Source organism: Ostrea edulis, chromosome 1, assembly GCF_947568905.1.
Source record: "Ostrea edulis chromosome 1, xbOstEdul1.1, whole genome shotgun sequence".
In the NCBI taxonomy this organism is placed as follows: domain Eukaryota; kingdom Metazoa; phylum Mollusca; class Bivalvia; order Ostreida; family Ostreidae; genus Ostrea; species Ostrea edulis.
This window is the reverse complement of record NC_079164.1, coordinates 75,527,422-75,555,118: the sequence shown is the minus strand read 5'-3', so window position 1 is coordinate 75,555,118 and position 27,697 is coordinate 75,527,422. Positions and strand designations below refer to the sequence as shown.

Here is a 27,697-nt window from a genome sequence, read left to right as displayed (position 1 = left end):
GAGCTCGAATGGATGGACGGACAAGACAGCAATTCTATGCTGCCCCCGAATTATGGGGAGTATAATGACAAGATAGTTTGTCAGAACATATTTCTTATGAAAATCCCTTGTATGAAATAACATCAAAGAAGAATTCCGATTACACTTCTTGTGGGCATTCATAAATTTCTACTCTCACAATCAGCAAGACAGTTGTCTCAGCATCTCCCATCTTTAAGGAAGGTAGGGATGATAGAATGGTGACCATGAAGCATTTGAAACCATGAATAAAAGACATCTTTAATATGATAGCCTGTTTTATTTATAAAAAATGATTTACACAACATGCCATATTCATTGTGTGGCTAAATTAACAAATTGTACCATGTTTAAATCCTCATTAACTTAGTTTGTGTCGCATTTATTTTGCATTAATGCTGTTGAAACAGCTAATAGTTTCGTGATAAAAAAAGCTGGCATATTTATACAATAAAAAGCAGCCATATTTGAGATTTATATGAATGGAAAATGCCCACTATTATTACACCTATATTTCAAAATCCATTATGCATTACACAAGATATTGCTCAAACTTTCAATTAAGCTACACATATATGTGTGTGTAATCTACCCATGGAATGAAGTATGTTGTCACACATACAGTGTATATACATCTGGCAAACTTGTTTATGACTTGTATGAGTGTCAATATGGAATGAGTTAAGAGAATATATCAGAGTAATTATTATCATGGAATGGACAGTTCTTTTTTAAACTGTTACAAGCAATCTGTAGAACTTTTAGTTTTTTTCAGAAACATCCAGAAATAATGCCTTTAAATTTCAGTATAAAAATCTGTATTATTTTTCTGTTAATGACACACTATAAATACGAATACATTATTCAACAATGTATTTTTTTTTTCAATACAAAAAGTACTTCCTTTATGTAACGTTTTGTATATGAGGAGAGAAACTAAAAAGTTTCATTCAAAAGATCAGCATAATGTATGCAATGATATGAGGAAAAACGTTGTATAAAATACTTTGTTGAGATTGCTTAGCTATAAACAAGATAATCACATGCGTTACTAATGACAACACAAATGTACACATAAGCCCTGAAATGTAACAAGTCCTAAAGTTAATATGTTCTGTAATCTACAGAGTATGACCTTAAAAAATAAACAGAGATGAAAAGTGTATACATAAATCGTATCAACTGACCAACAAATAGATGGAATGTATAAAAAGTGTTGTTAAAATCAAAATCAAAATAATCAATCAAGAAATATCTTACAACCTTTGCTTACAATGCTAAAAAGTATTTACATCTAATTTCACAAACACTGACTGATCAATTCTATTTACAAATATTTTCACAACTCGTGAATCATATACGATAAAAATTTTAAAATACGTAAAATTGAATAAAAACTCCTAGGATTATAACCCAATGACATATTCTTAAAGGAATGAAAAATATCCAGTACATGCCTGAATGTTGATTGAAGTAGCTTCACATACTTCATTTTCCAAAACTAATACTCTTCAATCTGTATAACAGCACCATACACAGTAAAACAAAGACAACATAAATGACAGAATGTGGACATTAAAGCATTATGGCATCACCATAGCAACTAAACCCTCCCAATATGAAAGTCATTGATATGATTTTCTTAGGTATCAGCAAGTCTTAACAAACAACAGTTAGATCAACAAGTGTCACTGCTTGTTAAATGAAAAGAGGAAAAATAAAATGAACATCTATACTGTGAAATTTAGAAGAATAAAAAAAAGTTATGTTAAAAACCACATGCATTTAATCTTGTAAGTTTGAGTAACTGCCTCGTTACACAATATTATGTAAGTAAGTAAGACCAAAGTCTTCACAAGGTGGGGATTATTCCAGTGAAAAGTTTTTCAAATCGGAAAATAAATTTAAAATTCTCTAACAGAACTCTTTGATTTTGTTGTGTTTCCTCAGATAGAATTGTCCCATTCAAGTTCTTTTTTGGGCACCGTTTCCTCATCTGAGGAGTCATCGTCCTCCTCCTCGTGGTAACTGCTAAAATCATCCTCTGAATCACTATCGTCTCTCATCGACTTTCCAACGCCATCATCATAATCAAACACCTGAAATACCATGGAAACATTTTTAAATACTCACAGCATACATCTTCATAAAATTCTAATAAGACGGTCAGCAACTTCAGTAGCATTCTGAATCATCTTGTCTGAAGTTCAGCGATTCTTAAAATGATATCCAAATCTTAAATGCCAGGAATTTCCTAAAGCAATATGCAAAAGTCTTATCTAGCAATATTGCATAAAAGATTCAGAAACAACAAAGAGAGAAGTCTGTAACTTTGCAAGTCTCCTCATTTCTGCGAACACCAAAATGTGCTATACTGATCTAAAAGTACTCCCACGGAGGTGGAGCGGGCGAGTGTATATTTACATGGAGCAGGTGAGTGTATACTTACATGGAGCGGGTGAATGTATACTTACATGGAGCGGGCGAGTGTATACTTACATGGAGCCGGCGAGTGTATACTTACATGGAGCGGGTGAGTGTATACTTACATGGAGCCGGCGAGTGTATACTTACATGGAGCGGGTGAGTGTATACTTACATGGAGTGGGTGAGTCTCCTGTTCCATGGGATTGACAGTGATGTTCATTTCGTTGTCCCACTCCATTTCAGGCTCCACCTGCACCACCTGGGTTCTCCTGTGGGCTGCTCGGATCCTGATGACTCCCAGAATAATCATGAAGAGGAGGAAGCCCACACACACCACAATAATGGCCACCATACCAACATCTATCCACAGAAATAGAGATTAGTCTTCATCACAAAAATACAGGTGCTTATGTGTGGAATCACCAAAATCAAAATACATGGACATATGTATACTGTAGAATCATTCATGGGAGCTCAATTTTCATAGATTCCAAGGGTCCTGTCCTATGAAAACAACATACACAGTTTATATAATGTTTCAATGTGCAGAAACCATATCTACGAAATTACATCCCAAAGAAAGTGTAAGATAGTGACAATCCATGGAAACTGAACCCCACAAATTTCAATGATTCCACAGTAACATCAATTTATACAACGTTTCCAGACAGAAGTTTAATGAACAACCATATCTACCATAGCTAACAGAATCATTAAACTTAAAACATACATTTAAACAAAGTTTACAGACAGATGTTTAATCAACAACCATATCTACCAGAGCCACCAACAATGAGTGGTCTCCATTTAAACGTGAACACTTACTTGGAGAGGCAGTTCCTATTGCCATATTGCCTGTGCCACTAACAGAGGGAAGCTGAATGTGCTGAACAGACTGCTGGGCTCTCAGTGGCAAAATTACATTGTTTTCTTCCTGAATCTTCATTATCTGTAAACAACATTTATATACATGCATGTCAAAACCAGATGTAAACAAACTGATGTTGAAACAGACTGAAACCTGAATACTTCTAAATTTCTATTAAAACAATTATAGGATAATTATTTTTGAAGAATTTATAAATGTGTAAACTCTGGACATTTTACTAAATGTGAGCACTTTATGTTCGAATTCCTTCACTGTATTAACAATCTGAATAGTTTCCCAATTGTTGCTTGTTTTCAGGCTCGTATGAATACATCACATTTTTCGATTTATTGATGTGTAAATTCTTGTTCAGCTTTATTTTGTCTAATCAAAATAATTGTAAGAAACAACTTTGGAATTATTTTGACATAAACTAATCTTTTACATCAAATCTTGAGCAGTCTTATCAACACAAAGTATACCTTGATGTCCATAACATTGCTGTTGAAGCGGCCATTTTGGGAGGAGCATGACAAATGGAAGTTCCGTCCAGTGAAGGGTTTATCCTTTTCATGAACATACAAAATTCCCCTCAGCACCAAAACATAGTTCTCGATATTATCAGCATCTGAAATGTTGTCCACTCTCATGTTACACAATTCTAAACATGATTTAGATGCTGAAAGACATGTTGGCTTCAGCATCAAACCCGAAGCTTTGCCGATATCATCAACACAATAAGTGAAAAAACAAAACAGAAAATACAAATTTGTATGTTTACATCTTGTGAAAAGTACAGTGCAGAATCCTACTTACTGGAAATAACCAGGCCTTTGCTGGTTTGTGTGCCCTCAATTTTCATGTTGAACTCATTCATGATGGTGGTAGGCAATTCTAGTCTCTCGTGATACAAATCCAGTGGTGGGTCAGCCTTAACTGTGCACATATCTAACAAGATCAACTGGGCATCCGAGGCCTTGCTGGTGGTGTCCTCTGTAACACAAACATTTCTTGTTTTCAATTCATTTATTCACTCAAAACCAGATCTCTGGTACTAGAGGTACAAACAAATATATACATATATAAACTATGATTATAGGCAAGGGTCACCAAAACAAACAAAAAACAGTAGATATTGAAAAATATAAATAAACATAGTTAGGTGTAAGTAAATTAGTTCAGGAAGAGCAGGCAGCACTAAAAAATCTTTTAACAAAGTTTGCCAGTGATTTTAACAGCCAAAATCTCTCAATCTTCCATTTAGAATATCTAATATTTTTACATGAAAATTCCCATTTCTGCCATTATTACACTAGGCACTATCTACATCTGATAGACATATCTTTGATCTTTCAACATCCACACCATTAAAGTCTTTTGGTGATACTATGACCTATATTTTTATTAATGCTGTATTATGAAAATATATACTAACGTTTTGCCTTCTTTCTCTCCAATTTCAGCTGTAATTTCTCTTCCTTCCCCAGCTCAACATTTGAATCACCATCTTCAGTTTTGTCTTCTCCAAGAATGTGATTAACTTTTCCATCAGTACTCTTCTCTACGGCAAAATCCACAGATATATTAATGTCCTCAAAGACCCGGATCCCGGCCTTCAGTTTATCCTCCGTGGCGCTGATGGAGGATTGCCCTCGTAGGGTGATGGAGGGTTTGATTGCTGGTTTGACCAAGATGTAGCTGTCCACAACAGGAAGCAAGGTCTCGGCTGACCCACAACTGAAAATTATCAGGTAGGTGTAAAGAAATGCAGATTATTATAAAAGACTTGTACTGATATTTCAGATCATAAAACTGGAGGAATATTCATATGCATACCGAAGTACACTAACAACCTTCCTATACCTCTATTCTCTTGTTTCTATATCCTCATAAGTTCACAAGTTTTATAAAGAAGTTCAAAATTCCTGAATGCATGCAATAATGTCCATATGTTCTGAAATTACCCATACACAGCGGAGTGAAATACACAGCTGTTTAATGTGGTTATTACTTGTACTTACTGAATGGTTGTGGTCACGGTCAGGTTTCTTCGGCCTGGGGTGGGAAATTTTCTGCTGTTGATATAATGAACCTCTCTCAACAGAGCCTGCACTTCAGAAATATTCTTACTCTGAATTCTGAAGTCAGTCATCTCCCTATTGAAGCTCACAGTCTGTAAAAAAAAAAAATTCTCTCATTGTATCCTCATGCTTTGCCATAGGTGATGCCAGAAAGGATGAAACTCTAAAGAAATCATTTAAATTGAATGAATACCTATGCATATTTCAAGATGTGTTCATGAAATACTATGCCCCAAAGCTTTGATCTTGACATTCTAATTTAGAGAGTATGAAGACCATCTTTGAATAGTTCAAAGTTATGAAAGTTAAAGTTGTGGTAAGACAAAGTGACCAGGGGAAAAAAGACCAAACACTAGACCTGTCCTAATGGGAACAATACCTCCACATGGCTTATCCCTATTGGGGTATATTATAAACATTATGTTGAGAAAACAAAAAAGTCAGATGAGGTTCAAAATACAAAGTACAGCTCAAAACTAAATACAATAGGTTTTTGGGCTTTATGACTTTCATTGCTCTTTAGAGCTTTGAATATGGCTAGTTTATTAAATATTTTAGAACATGAATGTATAGATGGATAAAAATCACACAGACATACACATAACAGACCATATGAATCCAATTAATTGTCCTAAAAACATATGAATGGATGACTAGATGGGACAGTATGACACGGAAACCCCTGCTGACATTCAAGTTTGAAATATTTGAAAGTCCAAGGTTGTGTTGTGTAGTATATGTGTAATACAGATTGACACATGTAACCTAGGTTTTAAGAATCTGGAAAAGATATTCTATTTTTAGAACAGTGTTTGGGAAAGTTCAATAGATAGGTAATGACATACATGTATCTGTTTACTTACACTGTATATTTTCTAGAAACAGAATTCTCTAGAATTTGTTTTTATTAAGTAAGAATGTAAATTTTTTGAAAGCAGCACTCTACAGAAGTACATTGGATATTACACTATTGGGGACTGGACAAAATGACAGATTTTAGCAGCACCATAAACAGGCTCCTAGTGTGACAATAACACAGGGTCCAAAATGAAACAAAAATTGAATATCATAATAGTGTTTTTAAAGTGCTTTCTTGTTCATCAGTTGTGAAGAAAATTACATTAGTTTTAAGGACATGGAAATGCATGATGGACCTTATAATGAATTACTTACTTAACTAAGGAAACAGAAAATTGCACCATAAAGGTACACACTAAAATCTAAAAGAACATTAGAAAAAAATTCCAGAAAATGGTGAATAATTAGAAATCTTCAGTCTAAGGGCAAAACCTTATAAAGTGAAAATAAGTCAATAGACATGAAAGTCAAACAATGTCAAGATATATATATCAAATATTTATAGCTCAGTATTTACAAGCACAACTATAAAAGTCCAGAAAACTATGACAGAATAACGGATAAAAAGGGTAACACCATATTCTCTGATCACTTCATGACATGGGCGTAAAAGCCAGGTAAACAGCATGATAAAACCAACATACCACAAAAGTTGTCTGAGAGGAGAATATTAGGATAATGTACAGAATTATCATGAAAAAATAACCACAAATGGCCAAATTGGCCTAAAAATTGAACAAAGTAATATAAAATCAGGTACAGATTTACATAATATACAACATTTTCATAAAATCTGATATCTGGTAAAATAAACAGCCTCAGAGAAAACCTTTAGACAGAATGTGATTATGAATGGTTGAAGGGAAACCAATATACCCCACCCCCACCCTTGTTTGTGGGGGTATACCAGGTAATAATATTCCTTAACCTTTATGTCTTTGATCAAAAACCATTCAAAACCATACCAGATTCTGTCAACTAAACACAAAACACTACAGGAGGATCACTTACTGTTCCGCTGTGCATGGCACTGAGAGCACTGAAGTCCAGGTTTTCCTGACAGTTGTTCAGACAACGAATGACTCTCTCACTCTCCGTTTTGCCCTTCAGTACAGACAGGCCGGCCAGGTAACCTCGGAAATAGTGGTTGAATTTATGATGACCACCTAAATAAAAAAATTTCAAAATTGAATCTTTTTGTTTTATTTCTATCGGACTTTCATCATGACAAAAACTTACTTTAAATGTTTAAAGGTTTGTGCATCTTAATAATTACCCCCCCCCCCCCCCCCCCCCCAACTACCATGATTAATGTATATATAATAGCAATATAAAATAGGTAGTATAAACATTTGACTTCATCCTTGATGAAAGGAATATGTAGACATCTTTAGTTCATTCTTGACTAATTTAACTCTCAAACATCTTCGGTTGGCCTTATTTATATAATGTATGCATTGTGTGCACCTTCTTCACACAGAAAGAAACCAATGGCGTCAGTAAGTTTTGATGTCAAGTTTATCGACTGTAGATAGAGGAGTAAGGACACATCACACTAAATTCATTAACCTAGATCATGTATAAAACACTAAAAGGGTAGTTAGATATGGTATAATGTACAGGTCCAAGAATTGCTGGGAAAATAGCATATTGTATGCTAATAAGATAGTCATGTGGTCAGAACTTAGCTTGTTTTGGAAAGCATGTAAAAAGACAAACTGTGATTTGAAATTATTTTCATTTATATCTCTATGCATATTTAATAGAGTTTTTTTTTTTATTTCATTTAATGATGGAGTACCATAGTATCTTTATCAAATTCTAATATAAAAGTTGGCGCATATGTACCTTTAACACATCACCTTTTTTCTTTAAAGAATCATGGAGTTAGACAAAGTTAAAATTGTAGTATGTAAAAGTAGAGCATTCAATTTGTGGTACTGAAGTGCATCTAGAACAAAGTAGTCTTTAAAATTAAAAAAAACAAAACAAGTACAGGTATATGTACGAACCTTCCCAGCATGCTCCAACAATGAGTTTGGTGTTATGGACTTTGTTGGTCTTGTGAAGAGGCCAGTCATCAACCACTTCCGAGTTATCTTCATCAGGAATCACCATGTTCCCATCCACAAACAGCTGCACCTAAAATCAGAAAACACAAGAATTCAGAGTTATCTTCATTTGGAAATACCATGTTACCACCTACAAACAGCTGCACCTAAAATCAGAAAATACATAGTACAATACAAGTATTTCTATTTATCAGTACGACCAAAAACTTTAAATTCAAGATACACATCTCCATACTTTGTTTCATAATTGAGTAAAATAAGTACTTTTGCATTAACACTGAAGATTTATTACTAACTAGTGGTAATGGTCAACAGAATCATCTGAAAGTTCAAAACAACACACCTTGGTTGGAAGAAAATAAAACAGATACTGAATCTTTAATTTAAAAACAGGATCTTTCAGAAGGCAGAAGAATGGTGTGTTAAAATGCATAAACAAGGTCAGGCGACATGTATATACTACATGTAAGTACATTTACTCCAATGATCAAATTAGAAACATATCACAAAACATTCTCAAAATCTAGCTGTATATATACATTCCCTGAAACATTCTGTTTCTCCTTTTGAACATTAGTGAATGGTGAGCAAACATGGAACATGCAGAGTGAATGGTGTATGAACACTAAAGGCAACTTCTTAAACAGTTAATGAATGGACCGCAAAATCAAGAGCAAAGTGAACGATGAGCGATTGGTGAATACAATATCAAATTTATTTGGGTGTTTTTCTCTCATTGTCCTTATTTCATGATAATCAGGTAAGAAAAAGAAAAAAAAGCAAATTTAATCAATGAATAAATTTTGTAGTGCAAACATTCTAAGATTTGATTAAAAAGCTAAATTGCTTTTTGTTGTGAACATTTCCTGAAAAAAAAATAATGACTCATGAAATGTGAGAAAGATGCATCTGTACACGTACTGGTACATGCATGCTGTATATATATGGATTTGTGTTTCTTACATGATATACATTTATTCAAACACTATTGAATATTTCCTGTATGAAGGAAAAACATTTAAGATACAATTAATCAAACAGCAACAAATGAGAAGAAAAATAATCTGTTTTCAATGGATAATTTAAGAAGTTGTTTAGCATGCTTAACAATGATTATTCAGAATGATTGCATCAAATGGTGAGGTGTGGCACTGGTCATTCCCTGTTGATATGTAATAACACCCATACATACAGATGAACTGTATCAGTTAATATGATCTTAAAACCTCTTTTAATCCCTTAGAAATACCTTCACACATTTACATAATTTTTATCAAATCTTCTTAACTGTGAGTATGGTTTTGTTTCTATCATATATTTTTTTTTTAGAAAGACCTTCATTTCAACGGCTTGCTCAAGAACAGGTGCTCTGAATTCACCCTTATGCACCTTTTTCATTTTGTCATCATTAGACAGATTGATCCTTTCACTTCGGAGTTCAAAATGACAATGAAGAAACAAGGACAGAATGCTAAATGAATGGTAAACACTCGCTGAATGCTTTGTGATTGGTGAGTGTCAGAGGTTGGTGAACGGTGAGTACAAAACTGGGAACAAACAGGAAGATGAGAACGTAGACAGTTTCAGGGATTGTATCTAATAAACAGGAAAATAAACATACTTATGTAGACAAATTAAATTTCATTATCATTGATTACATTAGTAATGCCCCAAGGATCAAAGTCCATGCCGTATGCAATACATGTACTTACACGAGGAAAGTTCACACTAATGGCGTAATGATGCCACTCATCTCTCTGATTGATCTCCGAAATTTTCCATCTCCATTCAGCGGGCTTAAAGACCTCCATATCCGAGGCATCTGCTGCCTCTCTACGGAGCAGGAGAACCAGTTTATCTCCATGTACGAACAAAGAGTAATGATGACGGTTCATATCTGAAATACACAAGCACAAATAACAATTTGACTCTTTTTGTGACAAAATGTTAAAATTGAAATAAAAGGAAAAATCAATAAAAAATGGGGATTACTTTTAGTATAGTCACATTCATCATCATGCATTTTTTCCCCGTCACATTCAATATAGATATAATTCAATGGTATTATTTCTGAGAGTAATTCCTGTACATGAAGTGCAGAACTGATAAATTTAGTTGGAACTCACTGTCTCCATCAGACATGCACATGATGTGTTCCTTTGGATACTTCTTGTCCTTTATTTCAGCGTGTTCATGCTTCATCCATGTCATGATGGTGAAGTGCTTGTGTATTGTATGGTTGAAGCGATTCTGCGGCACCTCGACAGCATTGCTCTCACCGTCAAAATAGAATACCTGGTCACTCTCCTTGCCATCATCAGTGGGCAGATAGCGTGTCCAGGAGGTGGTCAAACTTGGTGAGGGGAGCAATTCAATATTGCGGTCATTAGCACCTGATAAAAATTCACAAGTCATCAGCTAAAATAGCAAATCTTCATTGTATAAACGGGGTGAAAATTTTACAAATACCCTTCAATCTTGGATGTATAATCTTTTGTGTATTAAAACTAAAAGACTACAAGGAATGTAACTACTCTATATAGTGTATATGACATACACATTTTCTTAAATGTTTTGATCTTTTCTAAAATATAATTCTGTTTTCTTCAACAGATGAGTATCTGTATATGATTTTAAAAAAAACGTACTTGAAAACCCTTATGTCTATTTGCTTTACTTAAAAGAAGGCCATCTGGTATAGTGAATTTGAATACTAGGCTTCACACTGCCTGTGGGGATAGACTCACCACACAGCTTCCTCTGGGAGGTGATGGAGTAGGTGTCTCTATCACAGCCTTTGCCTATGTGTTTGGTGGACAACTGCATTTGAAGGGTCACCTGGTCAGGAATACAGGTGTCGTCACACCACTGAAGGGAGGCTGTAGCGGCCACCTTCTGTTTCCCACTGTTAGCTAGGTACTGGATGTGGTGCGGGAAATCTGGTGATTCAAACACAAATCATAATTATATACTGGGAACTCTAAGAACACAAATCATAATTATATACTGAGAACTCTGAGGACACAAATCATAATTATATACTGGGAACTCTTAAGAACATAAATCATAATTATATACTGAGAACTCTGAGAACACAAATCATAATTATATACTGAGAACTCTGAGAACACAAATCATAATTATATACTGGGAACTCTGGGAACAAAAATCATAATTATATACTGGAGATTCTAAGGACAAGACAAAAGAAAAAATCTTTTGAGCGATTAAAAATAAAATAAAAATTCCCTGGACTCCTTTTTCAAGGACAACAAATTTCTAATGCAGACTTTTGTCTTTAAATTCTTGAGATTTATTTTTTTACTTGAAAAATGCGAATCCAATGAAGTTCTTGATCATCATATTAGCATTGATCAGGCAAATCACAACTGGGTAAACACAGCTTGTTTGCCCTGTGACAGATTTTTGGAAAAACTTCCTCTATTATCATGTTATCTCTGAATTCTGCTTACCTGTCCACTGGGGCTTGCATTTTTCTTTGACCAGGACATTGATAAACACAGCCTTTGATTTTCTTCCTCCGCAATCCCGAGCAATGATTTTCAAAATAAAGTTATGTCTGTCTTTGAAATAAACCTTCTGTGTGTTGCGGATGTTTCCTGAAACAAACATATAAATCTGAAGCCTTTTTCCTCCTAAATCATCAAAATCAATCATAAAATGTCAATATACTTTTATCTTAATAGCCTTTCAATAATTCATTCACATTTCATGCTTATAATCATTGTCTTCCTTGCACATTTTCAGTACATTGTGACAAGGAACAAGGACTATCAACATGCTGGGGGAACTAGACAACTAAATACAAAATACACATAGGGCTTGAAATTCTGATTTGGTTGGGGGGGGGGGGGGGGGGGGGAGCTACACCAGAGAAATTTGATATGGATGAAAAGTGGATATATGTAGAACAATATTTTTTTGGAAATTGAAAACTTTCAAGTTTACTTTATTTAGTCAAAAAATGCAGTTTTAGTAGACAGCAATCTGAAAATATTTCAAACCCCTGCTGGACACGAAACCGTGATCTACAGTATCTACAGTTCAACGTTCTAATCTCCTGAGCTACTCAGCTAGGCAATGATTATTGAAATGAATAGACAAATATTGCTGATATTTATATTTTCATCCATGTTTTAAAAGGAAGTCGGCCATGATGACGATGTAGAGTACCTCCTTAAGTACTTGAACTGTGTATTCTCATGATATATCGATATCCCAAATTTCAATTCCAAATGTCCATGAATGACTGAGATAATGAGCAGCAAATGAATTATTTAAAAGATTCTAAGTTCAAGGGGCATCGACCTGCTAAAAAAAAAATCTTACCTGACCCAATATATGACATAATGTAATCTGCTAAATAGAACCTTATCTGACCCAATATATGACATAATGTAATCTGCTAAATAGAACCTTATCTGACCCAATATAATTACGACATAGACTGACATAATGAGCAGAAACTATGAATTCTTTGAAATTTTCACAACACTGTCAAAATTTATTCAAACAAGAACTGAGTAAGAACATGACCTTGATATTTTCATGATGTATCAATATATCAAATTTCAGTTGAATATATGCATTCAAAGCAGAAATAATGGCCCTTAAAATCAAAGATTAAAAAAATCTCTGCATAAGTAATTCCACCATTTTATGTGTAAAACTGTTACCTCACAAAAACTGCACATGCTTTATAACCATACCTACCATTTTTATCAATGGTGAATGGAACATTCGGATTCTCGATTTCATATTCACAAATCTCTTTGAACACCTTGGACCTGTCCTGGTCATGGGCATGTAATGTCATCAAGGGGTCATACAGTCTGTCCTCCTCCAAATCCACAACATAATCAGGCTTGTCAAAGGTAGGGGAATATCGGTCCACATCTTCTACTCGGATGAAAATGATGGCTCTGAAAACAGAATCCAGATGTACCTTATTAAATTCATTGTACAAGTAAATGTCTTAGGTTAATGACAAATCTGAAACCCCAAGAAGACAAGCTATTTCTTTCCTAGATATTGCACTTTTTCAACATGGGAGTAACCATGATGCTTTCTTTGCAATTTTTGTGCTGCCAGCAAGGCAATACTTTGGGGATATTTCGTTAATTGTATGTCCATCTGCCTGTTACATTTAGCATTGCTGCAAACTACACACATGTTCCATCGGACATAAAAGTTTTTATTCTTCCAATTTTTCCACACATATAAATATATGAAAACACTACATAAAAGCATATCTATTAAAAAAAAAATAATTACTTTATTTCACCATAAATTCTCTATATTTTCCTAAACACACCAAAAGAATTTTTGGCATACCACACAATCTATCTGTTGACAAGGAACATGATGCAGTCAATTCATTTTCACCCAATTTAACCCCTCAGTCACCCTTTAATATTGTCTGCCTTAAAACCCCCTTTCTCATTTTCTCCCTATCTATAGTGTTATTGACTTCCCCTGTCGTATCGTCTTTCTCCGTACTGTCTCTCTCCGACAAATTTTATTGGCCCTCCATCTTCTGCCCAGAAAATCAATAGTACATTACTTCACACCAAGAATACACAATAATAAATTCTTATTTGTGAGAAAATTGACTGCACTCTTAATGAAATGTTCCGTTTCTTTTCCCCATCAAGTACGAACTTAACTTGTCTCCTTGTCAACTTATCAGACTAATAAATTCATCAAGACTTAAGTATATGTGTAATAGCAAGCATACTTATAAAGCACATCAATTTTTTAAATTCTTTTAAATAATGATATTTTTAAATACATGCTGGCCATTATTCCGATTTTTTATTTTTATCACCATATGCCAATACACTTAAAATATTGAAAGACATATACAAATTCACTTTGAGACTTTTCAATCAAGTCAGTTGAAATAGAAATACAACAGTACGTGAAAATTCCTATATTAAAAAAAATTTGAACAAAAGTGCAAGTTCACAACTTCATGCCTCAGATTTCAATTGCAATTCTAAAGCCAAACTCTGTATCTGATACATATTTGTTTCCAGACTAGCTTATGAATATTGCCAGGGAGTATTCTAAGGTCATCATAATTCTCCATGCCACAAGCAAATATGTAAAATGTCTAGACTAAAGACAGACACAGTGGTACCTGTTTTTAAAAGTGAGAGTTTTAATTAATTCTACACAGAATTTTTTGATTTTTTTTTTACAGTTTTCATGTTAATTCAACTAACAGAAGAATGTCTACAAAAATAATCAAGAGGTCCAAGTGCAATATCGCTCATCTGAGTCACCTTGGCCCTACTATTCTGGAAGATCAAGGTCATAAATCATGGTATGAAATCAAAGGTCTTATCACTATAAATCTATAAGCAAAATATGAAATTAGTTTATGAGATATTGAATAGGTTAGGTTTTCTTAAAAATGAAATATGAAGGCCTTATCACTCATCATTCAAAAATTATGAGCAAGGTTAAAGTTTTGAAATTTGGGTAAAACTCCAAGGTCAAGTTCACAAGGTCAAAGATCATGTATGAAAAGTAAGAAGCCTATATGCAAATTATAAAAACCCTACCTTGAATAGCTTATGAGATATTGAATAAGTTCAGTTTTCTTAAAAGTAGGTCAAACTCTAAGGTCAAGGCCACAAGGTTAAAAACTTTCATAAGTTTTAAGCACGGTTAAAGTTTCAGACAGACAGGACATAACGATATTCCCTTGACTATATTGTATATATCTTGTGGACATGTCCTAGGGTACAGGACCGATTGTCCTTCAAAAATCACTGTGAAATTTCACAATAGATGATTTTTCATTTATTTTTGGTTATATGTTAAAATATCCCAATGAACAGAATTCTATTTTTAATGTGAAAAATCAACACCATAAATAACTTTTTTAGGCCATACATCTTCTCCATAACTGGTTCTGGTTAGTATCACCCCTAGATAATTATATTTATACATATGATCTCCCCTCTAGTCAAGATCCAATTACAAGTGATAGATAATAATACAAGATATGCAGTCATGAATATTATTATTACTGGTTGTATGATAGCAAATTATTTCCTTCTCTCCCTTCCTATTCTCTTTCTCCCTGTCAATATACACTTGTAATAATACTGACATTAATATGTTATACAGACATAAATATCCTATTTCTGCTGTAAAATAACATATATTGTACTTAGATGTTAATCTGTGTTAGTCTGTGGTACAATGTATATGATATGGAAATTAAATAAAACACATTCTAATAAAAAAAAAATCCCCCCAACTTAAATCCACACAACTGAGGAACATCTGCATTTGGAGATGATTTTGTGTGGTCTTGTTACTTTTTAAAAAGAATGTATTTTAATTAATTTCTTATATACTCCCATATAAAACTTTGATCTCCTATTGTGGCCCACCCTAACCCCAGGGCCTCTGAACAAACTTGAATTTGAACTACCTGAAGATTACACTCACAATATGACTAATCCTGTTGTTGATGAGATTAAGATTTTTTCTATGTTTTGTATATATTCTCATGTAAAACTTTGATACCTTATTGTGGCCCCAACCTATCCCCAGGGGCCATGAGCTGAACAAACTTGGATCTACTCTGTCTCTATGTCAGGTGGCTTTCAAGTAAATTTCTACTTTTCTGGTCTAGTGATTGTTAAGAATAAGACCTTATATGACCCCACTCTATTTTGCCCTTTTTTATTATCTCCCCTTTCAAGGGGGCATGGACCTTCATTTGAACAAATTCAGGAATCCCCTTCACTCAAGGATGATTTGTAACAAGTTTGTTTGAAATTGGTCCAGTGGTTCTGGAGAAGAAGATGAAAATGTGAAAGTTTACAAAAACTACAACGACAGACAATGGAGAAATTTTAATCAGAAAAGCTCACTTGAGCCTTTGCCTCAGTGAGTGAATATGTTCCAAAAATGTGACAACTTAATACACGTCATGTCTACATTGGTGGTGGTGGGGGGGGGGGGGGTTTAAAACTACCTGAATGTGTAAATAAAAATGGTACACACTAAATGGATCAAGAAATATGTATATTAAATTTTACACTGCTACTTTTTGCTAGCTGCAATTACCAGTATTTTTAATCACATTAACGTGTAAGTCTTGTATGTCTCCAATGGGACCAATTCCTACTGTAAAGTCTCCAATGGGACCAATTCCTACTGCAAAGTCTCCAATGGGACCAATTCCTACTGTAAAGTCTCCAATGGGACCAATTCCTACTGTAAAGTCTCCAATGGGACCAATTCCTACTGTAAAGTCTCCAATGGGACCAATTCCTACTGTAAAGTCTCCAATGGGACCAATTCCTACTGTAAAGTACGCCTCATCTTTTCACATGATAACAAAGTCCATATCTTGCTCAAAAGCCCTGACCAAGGCGTAAAGATAGATAGGCCAAAACAATATGCCATTGTTTAATCTCTGAAGTATAAAAGTTACTTGCTCCAATACACTGTTGCATATACAGTACATATTAATATCAGTAATGTAATTAACATACATGTTGACTGTACTTGGAATATGATGTGGAAACCCATTACAAAGTATCTGCTACAGGGGAAATAATTTTATAAGGCAATCAAAGTTCTTATCAATGTTGGAAAATCAATGACTTAACACCAGAAAGTGCTCTAGCAGCTAAAAACCTATTAGGTTCCTTTATGAATGTAAATTATGGCTTTTGGTCTATGTTCTTGCTGCATCATTATGTCAGTGTATCCACTAATGAAATCACAATCAAATTAAAATCTTGTGTTTAGATTGCACAAGAAGTTTACGTGACAAAGATTAGTTTTACATGAACTAATTAAGCCAGAATTCAATTTACCTTTCCAATGAAATAATAAAAATCACAAGATTTTAGACAACTATAATTAAATTATTGAGGTGAATGAATATTGGCATTTTTCCTATTTAGCTTGAGACAGATTTATTTCCAGTGGTAAACTTTGGCTAGACTAAAGATGTGGAAAGAACTTCTTTTTCTTATTAAAAATCAATGGCATCTCTCTATGGATTATAAGTCTTTCAATCCAACTAACTAGATTGATTCCAATTTCTTGTGAATAAAACATATTTCTTTTCTATGCTTCTCTGAACTGACACTAAGCAGTATCACACACATTGGTTCATTGACTTCATTAAATGAGACAGAAGAAACTCGCATGTATGAGAGATCAATTCATCCGCATGTTATTATTTTCATTAGTCTATTTTATTCCGTATCAATGCTAATTAATACATGAAAGAACTAATGCTTTCACTTTTTGTGCAAGAAATCTTAGACATGCACACAAACCCTCATCACACCTTTCAAGGCCTTCTCAAATTCAAAGTTTCACAACACGTCAATGCTCTTAAACCTTTGAGGAAAGGGGAGGGGGCAATTTTATATCTAAGTGGTGTAATACCTAACAAAGATGATAATAAAAGAGCAAAACACTCAACAAAAACGATACCAAGTATAACAGTTTAGTAGACTTCACTTTGCCCGATGTATGAACAGTGAGATATAGTTTTGGTGCCAGTAGTCAAAGCAACATTTTTTTCCTCAATGACATTGAAAATGCATGTTAGTTATGTATAAGTATTAACATGTAAATCTATATGCATGGTGATGTAAAATGTGGCATCTGATTAAAAAACCTTTTTAAGACATACCACACCACCCATAAAAGGCTTGTGGCTCTTCAGATTTTAATTATACATGTACTAGTTTCAAAACAACCTGTTACAATTTTTATGTAAATATCTTGATAATTCATTTACCTATTATCAATTTGGTGAATATGATACGATAAAACAAAAATTGAAATAAAGTCATTACATTGTTAGTAAGATTTCAACTGAAAACTTTTTTTTCTTAAACCAATAGCCCAGTATGACAGCTGACCTCTGATGACCCACACTACAATCTCTCAGAGAGGTCTTGATTTCCAGTCCTAATTTTTCCCTACAGACTTACTCTTGCCAACTCTTGATTTTACAAAACGCTTAAAGTAAAAAACAAAGTCCTGTTACTCATAATCCTTTTAGACCTTGAAGTGCTTATTGTATTTCCAGGGGGACCATACCCAGAGAAGGCCATGGTTAAAAAAAAAAAGTAGGGCATTAGCATAGAACCACTGTGGGCTATCCCAGCTTGGAGATTAATTGGTCCGATAAATGATCTGTTGCACTCATCAAATTTTGAAAGACAATATTACACTATTTTTTTCCCTTTTTGTTGCAACAAATAAGAATTCATATTTCAGATGAAATAAAGTTTCCAGATTAAATATATATCACATCAAAGTCTATCTCTCGAATGACTTTTTTGTGGTCCCATGGACTTTGAGTTTCCTCTCATCAATTGCGTACAAAAAGTATCTATCATGCAGAAAATATCAGTGCAAGAAAATGAGTGACTTATTACTCTTTAAATTGCAAATATACATTAGATTATATACAATATCCCATTATATGTACATGCAATCACAATGTCAAACATCACATCTTGAAGGGGAAAAAATCAGTTTCATAACTCTCTACAGCTAGATTTGGGGGTCGATGGTTCATTTGTTCAATGACAGGGAATCTGTCTATTAAATGTAGAATTAGATAATTGTTCACTTAATTAAACAGAGAGGGAGAAAGTCCAACTACTCTGATCAATAGTGATCTATACAGTACCATTGTCTGGCTGGTCACTCTATGTGTCTCTACTGTAGTCTGACCTTGTTTAAATATTTATGTACCTAACAGAGATGATATTCCTGCCTCATTTTCAAAACACCTGCCACTGGTCATGTAAATGAAGTAAATGGTCAGACATGAACCATTAAATGTACCTAAGCATATGAAACATTTAGCATTGTACACAGGGATCAGTTCCCTCATTCATTCTAAATTGCAGCTGAGGTTTTTTCTGAGAACATTCCATGCTTTTTCCTTTGTGCAATACATTTTTTAAAATGCCTGCTGTTCTGATATTTCATTAAATTTGTCAGGTACAACATGGTATCAAAACAGAATACACAACTGGCATTTATCATTAAAGATTTAATGGACATATGTCATGCCCTAATACTTGTACACTCTCAAGTTACCTGTTTGATTCATGTGCAGGTTGTCCGCAATCATATGCGATCACGGAGAACTTATATCGTTTCCGCTTTTCAAATGAAACTTTTTGACCCTCAACCACTTTCACTTGGGCTTCTCCTGTGGTTCTGTCCAAAAGTTCCACAGTGAACGGAATGCTTTTTCGAGGGGAAATAACTCTGTATCCACAAATAAACCCTGCAATTAAAAAATTACACTATTAATAACATGATAAAAATAATTTATTCACAAGGATACAATAAACAGTCTTCACGAAAAAAATTAAGATGTTTGCATATATATTAATTTGACATATCGTACCAGCTTGCCCTTCTTTACAGATTTTTCCTCTTTATTTCAATGCATATAATTAGAATCCTTAATGTAGCCCTGTCCTGAACTATGGGGCCATGGTGTGAATTAAAACATGAGTAAAACTACAAGAGGATGTAGCCCCACCTTGACACTGGGGTTCCTGGTTTGATTTGGATTCTCATTATACCGTATATTAGCAACAGTGTTGAGATAGCTAAAATCAAAATATCGCTAATATTTATTCCATATCTGCAGATGTAATAACCATCTTTTTTTAATCATGAAGTTGCTAAAATTAGCTCGCGCTAAATACATATACCCATAATGCAAGGACAAATCGCTAAATCTGTGTCTCGCTAAAAATACCACTTATAGGGTATTACGAAGCTTCGCTTTTCTGGTCTATTGATTCATGAGAAGTAAAGAATTTTTTTTTACAAACCCACCCTGTTTTTATTAATTCTTAATCATCTCCCCTTAATTAAGGCCTTGAACATGGCCCTCCATTTAAACAAACATGAACCCCCTTCACCAAAAAATGCTTTGTGCCAAGTTCAGTTGAAATTGGTCATGTGGTTCTTGAAAAGAAATAAAAACTGTGAAAGTTTGCAGATACATTGTACCATACAAACTTTGATCAGAAAAGCTCAATTGAGCTTTCAGTTCAGGTGAGCTTAATGTTGCATGATGCTGATGACATGTAGTGTATTATCCATATTCCATACATATGTGTATTACAGGTAGGACCTGATTTTCTATAGAGATACGGTGGCCACTGAATTTTGATAGTTACATAGAATCAGTCTTAAATGGTTGCATTTAGATAAGAAAAACAAAATGGTATTTTGTTTCATTGCTCTCATTAACTTTTAAAGAATATTATGACATCACAGACATTAACCTAATTTACATACAAACTGGCACAGAGATTTGATTTAGAACAATCTGGAGAATGCTGTCAGATCAGGCAGTGACTGGCATGCATAGAAATTACAATGAACTCATTCAACTTTCAGAGCATGTCTTTGTTGTGTTTATCAGTGTATTGTAAAGAATTGGATAATCATGAAAAGTTCTAGACCAATTTTTAAGATAATTTTTAAAAAATCACAATTCTTGAGATACTTAAGAAAATCAAGTAAAGTTCAAAGACCAATTCTAAGATATATAAAAGAAAATTATATAAAGTTCTCCACAAATTCTAAAACATCACAGATATCCATATAAGCAGATTACCTAGAGTGACAGACATGTGTTTATGGCTTCTTACTTTTCGGTTCAATTCATTTGAGACGTGACAATTTTAAAGAAACACAATGACAGTCGCTTTTTCTATCTTTTTTTCTTCTTTTTTTAAAATGAAAATTTGGGAGAGCGTGAGAAATAGTTACCTGCGCGTGAGAATGTGAAATGAGCTCGAAAAGTGTGAGACATGCATTAAGCATTTAAAAATATCATATGTACATGTATGTAATTTAATATACCAATTAAACGTTTTTAAAAATCTAAAATTTGGATGAATAAGAATGTACATGCATCTGGAACACTAATTTAAAAACAGCCTGCCTGAAACATCCAGGTCTATCTAAATCGTATTTTGAATACATTTTTTGACCATTTTGAATGGCTTTGCGATGTGTCTTGCTTGATCTTATCAAAAATCAAATTTGTTGTGAGGCTGCAGAAGGAGACAATAAATGTGCTGTAAAAACATGACGTGAAGATCTAGTTTTACGTATGCCTTTCATAATTAATATTCTATTGATTACAGTGTGCATTGCTTTGCAGCAACAAAGTATATATTTCAATAACTCTCCATACCGGTATAAATTTTTAATAGTGCATGTAGTGAATAAGTAAATTTGCTAATGAGATGTGACATCAAACAGACAACATCACAATTCTGTTATCGTTTTTAATGTAAAAGTTCAATAAATAACGGTAAACAATTCACATTTTCTTGAAATTTGGGTTACAAGCGCTCTAAAATGGTACAGTAGTAAATATTGGTATTTTGGATGTCATCTGAATAGCATGTTAATGAAAAATCTGATTGAACAACAACACCAAGAAAGGCCGCCCATATCCGATGGTTTGTCTGGATGAGTACATTTTTGTTTCAATGAAAACAAGTTAATCGATACTGCCTCATTTTTGGCTATTCTCCTGACATTTTCACATAGGACCAAATTTGCTTTCCAAGTAAATCTGGATCATTAGTTTACACTGCATAAAAGCCCCAAATGACATTTACCAATCACAGTCAAAGTATCCGTCTGAACTTTAAGCTGACTGCAACAAGTGCATTGTTCGTAAGCCCAAAAGCACATACCATTTTATTTATAATGAAAAATGAATAATTTTACTTATCATGTTCCTAAGTAATTTTCACATTATATCAGTGTGATAATAGCTAATGACAACGAGATACATGTAGTAGCATTCTTAAAAGTACATGATCACTTTGGCTTGTAAATAAATGTGAAATAAGTTAGGTACATAAAACTACTAACATTTTTACCAAAAAAATCCTTCATTTACTTTGTTTTATGTCAAAAAATGGAGAATTCCAGCTATATTCTGAAATCATTACCTATCTAAACTTTTTGATTTCAGAAAGTGTGGGTGCAAAACATGAATCATTGAGATTTGTTAAACTTCCTACATAATAACATTTCCATAATAATATGTACATTAATGTTGCAAATATGTGAAAATAGTTTTGGTTTAAGGACTTCATCCATGAGTAGTAAGCATGAAATTGACTCAGAAAGTGATTTCACAGAAATTGTATACAAAAAAGTCACCAAACTGTAACATCACGACATACCCCAAAACATGAATTCTAATAGTTTTCAAATTTTAGAGTTAGAAATGGTTATTCTTGACCCTATATCCACCCATTAATTTACACAAAATCTTTCAATACACATGACACCAGTACTACTCTCAATAGCTACACCAATCACTTACTTGCACCACCCACAGTGTCTTCATCTGTAGCTCTGAGTGGCTGATCAAGCTGAACTACCCGGCTTCCTTGTGTAATGTTCCCATGGAAGACGGGGAATCCCCTGCCATTTTTTAATTTCGACTTTATTACTGGGTCATGCAAATTAGATTCTGAAAAGAAAAGAAAAAAATATGGGAAAAAATTCTTATATACAACAATTATATGATAGAGAACTCTATGCCTTGATTAACACCAGAAGGAAATTCCCTATTTTTTAATGGTCAATATACTATTGTATGGGACAAAATTACATTTGGATTTTCTTCATTTTGATTTTCCATTAAACCACACACTAACTCCTTTTTAGATATATCTTTGTTGCCCAAGATAGCTGATAAACAAGAAATCTGATTCAATTTCAGAGATCCCATACTGTGATTGTAAGAGGAAATGATAGTTGGATCTTTAACAAAGACTCCCTTATAAAGTCTAGAATACTTTAAAGGGCTTAGTAGAAATCATTAACATAAATGCAGAATTCTATGCCCTTGACTCACAGTATCTTTTAAAAGAAAAATTTCAATTAAAATCTTATGCCGCCAACCATAAATGATAAACTGGAATAAAACAATTTCTTGATGGCAGTAAGCCTGTTCTTCCCATTCATACCATTCTTTAGACCATTATGTTCCAAGATTTACTTTCAAAACCAGTAGACTGATTGTGAGACATGAATGCCCCCCCTCCTGTACACCAGACCTAATTAATATGGAAGCCCACTTACTCATACTTCAAAAGTTATATATAAGTAATGAAAGTTTATATTGACAATGTTGCAAGTTACCAACAGTTTAGTGCATTCATTTAGTAGCTTTGAGAAAAATTTTAAAAACTCAAGACTGTTCCCAAAGAGCTACATCATATCAAAATATGAACACAACAAATATTTTGCTTGATCATGTACCTGGTAAATCATAGAAAATCATATGATGTCATAATCAATATTACGTTGCAGTGTAAAATAGAGAAATCTGACATGGTTGTCTTGCACCAGAAAACGCTGTCTTTCATACACTTGTGATTATTTGAATATTTACATTTCCAATGTTTTTCTCTTCGATGATAGTCATTTTCTCCTGAATGCGTTGCAGTTGTGAGCAGTGTGCATATGAATCTTGATAAATATAGCACACCTATTTTAATAGAAAGGTTTTCTCACATCATCACCCATGTGAGAGAGAGGTTTTTCTGTCTATAACACTGCTACATTGAATTATGAGGTCATGTATAAATTTCTATGATTAATATTACAGGGTGAAGTAAAATATTCTGTTTAAAAAGTATTCTTCAAATTTCAATTTGATATAGCTTTCTGAGGGACAGCCTTGGGTTTGTTTGTTTTTTAGTTTACACATTAGGTGTTAACCATCTTCAGATATGCTCTTTCTCACTGTCTAATTAGTTTTTGCATATAAGTTTAAATGAGAATTTTGATAATAATGAATAACACACACACACCCTTTATGCTTTATCAGAATCCAATGGTACTGTTTAAAGAGCATTGAATTTTTGACCTCATGGGTGGGAATTAACCAGTGTTTTCCATTAATGTACTTGATACCATTATGATAGTTGATTTTTAGACAGATGAGGAAAATTCTCCAAAAATAAAAGCATTTAAATTTCCATTTGTACAAATGATGAAATTCTGCTAACAAAAAAAAAAATAAATAAATAAAATACATGTATGCTTTCATAAATGACAAAAAACCTACAGCTAAACTTTTAAGAATTCTTTATTGATTGCTGCTAAAATGGTGAAAGTATATATATACACTTAGAAACCTTAGAAACAACAGAGCTCCCTAACAGATTAATTCATGATTAAAGTTGACACAGAATCAAGACCACAAACTGTGTGGTAAGAAAATTCAAGACACTCCTGTATTTACAAACATATTTCACATGTAAATGAAAAATAGAGAAAGTTTCGGGGCATGTGCCTCTCTGATAAGTCTGTCAGTTCTGACACACAAAAGTCCATTTCATTCATAAAACAAGTCTGTCACTACCCCCGGGGGACCTTTACCTGGGGACAAAGACACAAACCAGGTGATGATAAAGTTTAACAACACCTACAGTTGTCAACAACATATCTAAGGCATATATGACTAAGAATGAATATATGTGAAAGGAAAGTTGAATGGAATAAAATCTACATATATTTGATACGAAATTTGCGATGAGATCAGATTTTGAGAATTGTCCATCATTCAAAACAAAATTTTATATAGTACTGATTTACTTCATGAAGTTTACATTTCTTTTTCACTACAGGTGTTTGTTTAAAATTGTTTTTTAATACTAAACTTGATGTTATCAGTTAAAGGCAAGAGTTGTACATGTATGTCTTATTATCAAAACGAAACGTACTAGGTCAGCATTATGTAAAGAGATACAATGTGTATTATTACATATTTTAAAAGGCTAAATGACAAAAAGGGTCAATACTAGTAATTCATCCTTATCTATAAATCATCGGAAAATCAAGACAGCTCCGTTATGTATAAAATCCAATCACTAGATGCCTAGTAATTTTATACAAAACAGGGGCAATATATGATTAATGCTAGTATTGAAATATTGATTTTTTTTATTTCATTGTATAGTAAGGTCTGTGTCTTAGAACAATAAAAAAAGATTGCAGGTGCATTCAGAATTCTTTAAATCATTGACAGAGAATAAGAAAATATATATTCAAACAATGAAACATCTTGTTGCACCTGAAATGAATACTAAATTTCCCAAGATATTAAACCAATCACCATAAAACACATGGAATCTGTAAATACCCAATACTTATGACTGGAAATAATCGTGTTAATAATTAAGGTTATTTCTTTTTCTTTGAAGTCTGACATGGATGTAGCTGGAGGTATACATCAGCCTCTGTCAGCTTTCATTTCCCTAAACACTAACCAGACCCCTGATTCCTGTACATATGTGAAAAGGTTAATGACTAACATCTAAGCAGTAATATTCAGCAAAATGTTCCCGAAATAAAGACTGACTGACCTCTACCCAGACAATAAATATAAAGTTATTTTTGTAGAGGATTAATACATAAACCGAATCCTTCATTCATAATAACACTAGTAAATAAGAATTAAATTCATACTCTGATATAGCTTGTTTCTAAGAAGTGACAAATTTCCCATTTCTACTTTGACATTCTACAATCTTTTTATCAATGCAAATATCTGTGTAAACAAACTCTCTGGGTAATTTCATATTTTGCATTTCATAAGTATCAGTTTGAAACTTTTCAATACACAACAGGTTTAATCAATCATGATAATGCATTACTCGTCCCATTTTTCACATTTTTTAAAATATCTGCAGATCAAAGAAATATTTCAATAATCAATATTAAAACAATCATTTCAACGATTTCAAAATAAAATCTTTATAATTTCCTTAGAATCAAAATATCCCCTAAACACTGTCACATCACTTATCTAGTATCCATTAATATCATTTAATATGAGTGTTACTATATATTTATAGTGTTAAATCTAGGATCTAGAGAGGGCACACATATCATATGTTCAAATGGGCACTTTTAGTCGTGGCAAGACAATTTCGGGGCACTTTCATTGCACTATGATAGTAATAGAATAATCATTTAACCTCTTTAAAAGTTAATACCTGCTGCCTTGATTTTAAACTTTTCAATCAACCTTGTGAAATAATTAAAGAACAATTGTTTATATTAACAAATAGTTTAAATTTTCTCGTAGAGAAAAAAGGACATGGCGCAATTAAAATGGACATGGCGCGGTGCCATGCTAGTTTGCTTTAGATTTAGTAACACTAATTTAAGTTTAATGAAAAGTATTTCTGCATAAAGCATTAACAGTTCATATCCTCATGTATTTTCATCAACGCAGTTGAAATTTATATCTTATATAAGTTTACATTCTGCCTTCATTTCTGTCGGAATTCCCAGCTGATAAAATATACAATTTATATGCATATTTATCTGTATTAACACTCGCATTGGTCACATTAATGAGGAAATGGCTATCCTTACAATTTGTAGAGATATTGAAGGCACAAATATTGGAAATGTAAATATAAATATCACAAATGTTGCAGTCAATCTTCTCATGACTGTTAGAAGTTCACCCAATATTTCATTATATCAATGTTAAACACAATATAACATAGCACTAATATACAATAACAATAATTAGAAGCCTAGTGACTATTAACGAGAAATGAGGTCATATAACAGTAATTGATATATTTCTTTTCTAACTTATATTCTGAAGCTTTACCTATTTACCTCTTTTCAAAAATAAGTTTCTAGTTTATTATATCAACGCAGCTGTAAAGGTTTCTCAGTAAAGTCTACCGTATTAACATTACTATTGCCTTTTGACATATTTGAGCAAATTAGATTTTCTAACACAGACAATTGTGCAAATTGTGCTGCAGGACTGCCAAAGTGTAGGCCTACTGTCACTGTCAGTAGTCTACTCACTTACTGTGTATTCAACTGTTCAATAAATGATTTGGGTATCTTTAAAACACTTTTTAAAATATACGATCACATACTCTTGTATTTCACATTTACGGCTAAACTTTAATATTCTGTCAAACACGTTGATGACTTACACATGCGACAGACATGTAATCTACCGGAGGGTCAGCACACCTGGCTCATCTTTTTAGACCCTACGTCTTTATTAAATATATAACTTACCTGACATTCCCGATATAAAATCCATCAAAATTAGGGTTGCCCCTAGAATCCATATCGTCTTCATTATTATAAATTCTCGTAAAAACGAGAAACTATCTCGTTGTTGTCTTCAGTTAACTTTTGTTGTGGCTTTCTATGTAAAATGGCTGACAATTGATTCCATTATGCTAATGGTGACGTCAGGGTAATGAGGTGCTTCCGGTTTCAATTCC

General features: G+C 33.3%; 1 protein-coding gene across 1 annotated transcript; it reads right to left on the bottom strand.

The window, feature by feature from the left end:
- Nucleotides 1-275: 275 nt before the first annotated feature.
- Nucleotides 276-27,697, bottom strand: LOC125681203 (calsyntenin-1-like). Its single transcript, XM_048921188.2, has 17 exons — nucleotides 27,486-27,697; nucleotides 22,738-22,887; nucleotides 19,455-19,647; nucleotides 13,059-13,267; nucleotides 11,798-11,944; nucleotides 11,072-11,263; nucleotides 10,451-10,717; nucleotides 10,037-10,221; nucleotides 8,265-8,394; nucleotides 7,264-7,418; nucleotides 5,335-5,486; nucleotides 4,749-5,050; nucleotides 4,130-4,306; nucleotides 3,796-3,941; nucleotides 3,271-3,394; nucleotides 2,618-2,805; nucleotides 276-2,117 (listed from the first exon to the last, which is right to left on the bottom strand). The coding sequence occupies exons 1-17, from the start codon at nucleotides 27,547-27,549 to the stop codon at nucleotides 1,965-1,967; spliced, it is 2,934 nt and encodes a 977-aa protein (XP_048777145.2). The 5' UTR covers nucleotides 27,550-27,697; the 3' UTR covers nucleotides 276-1,964.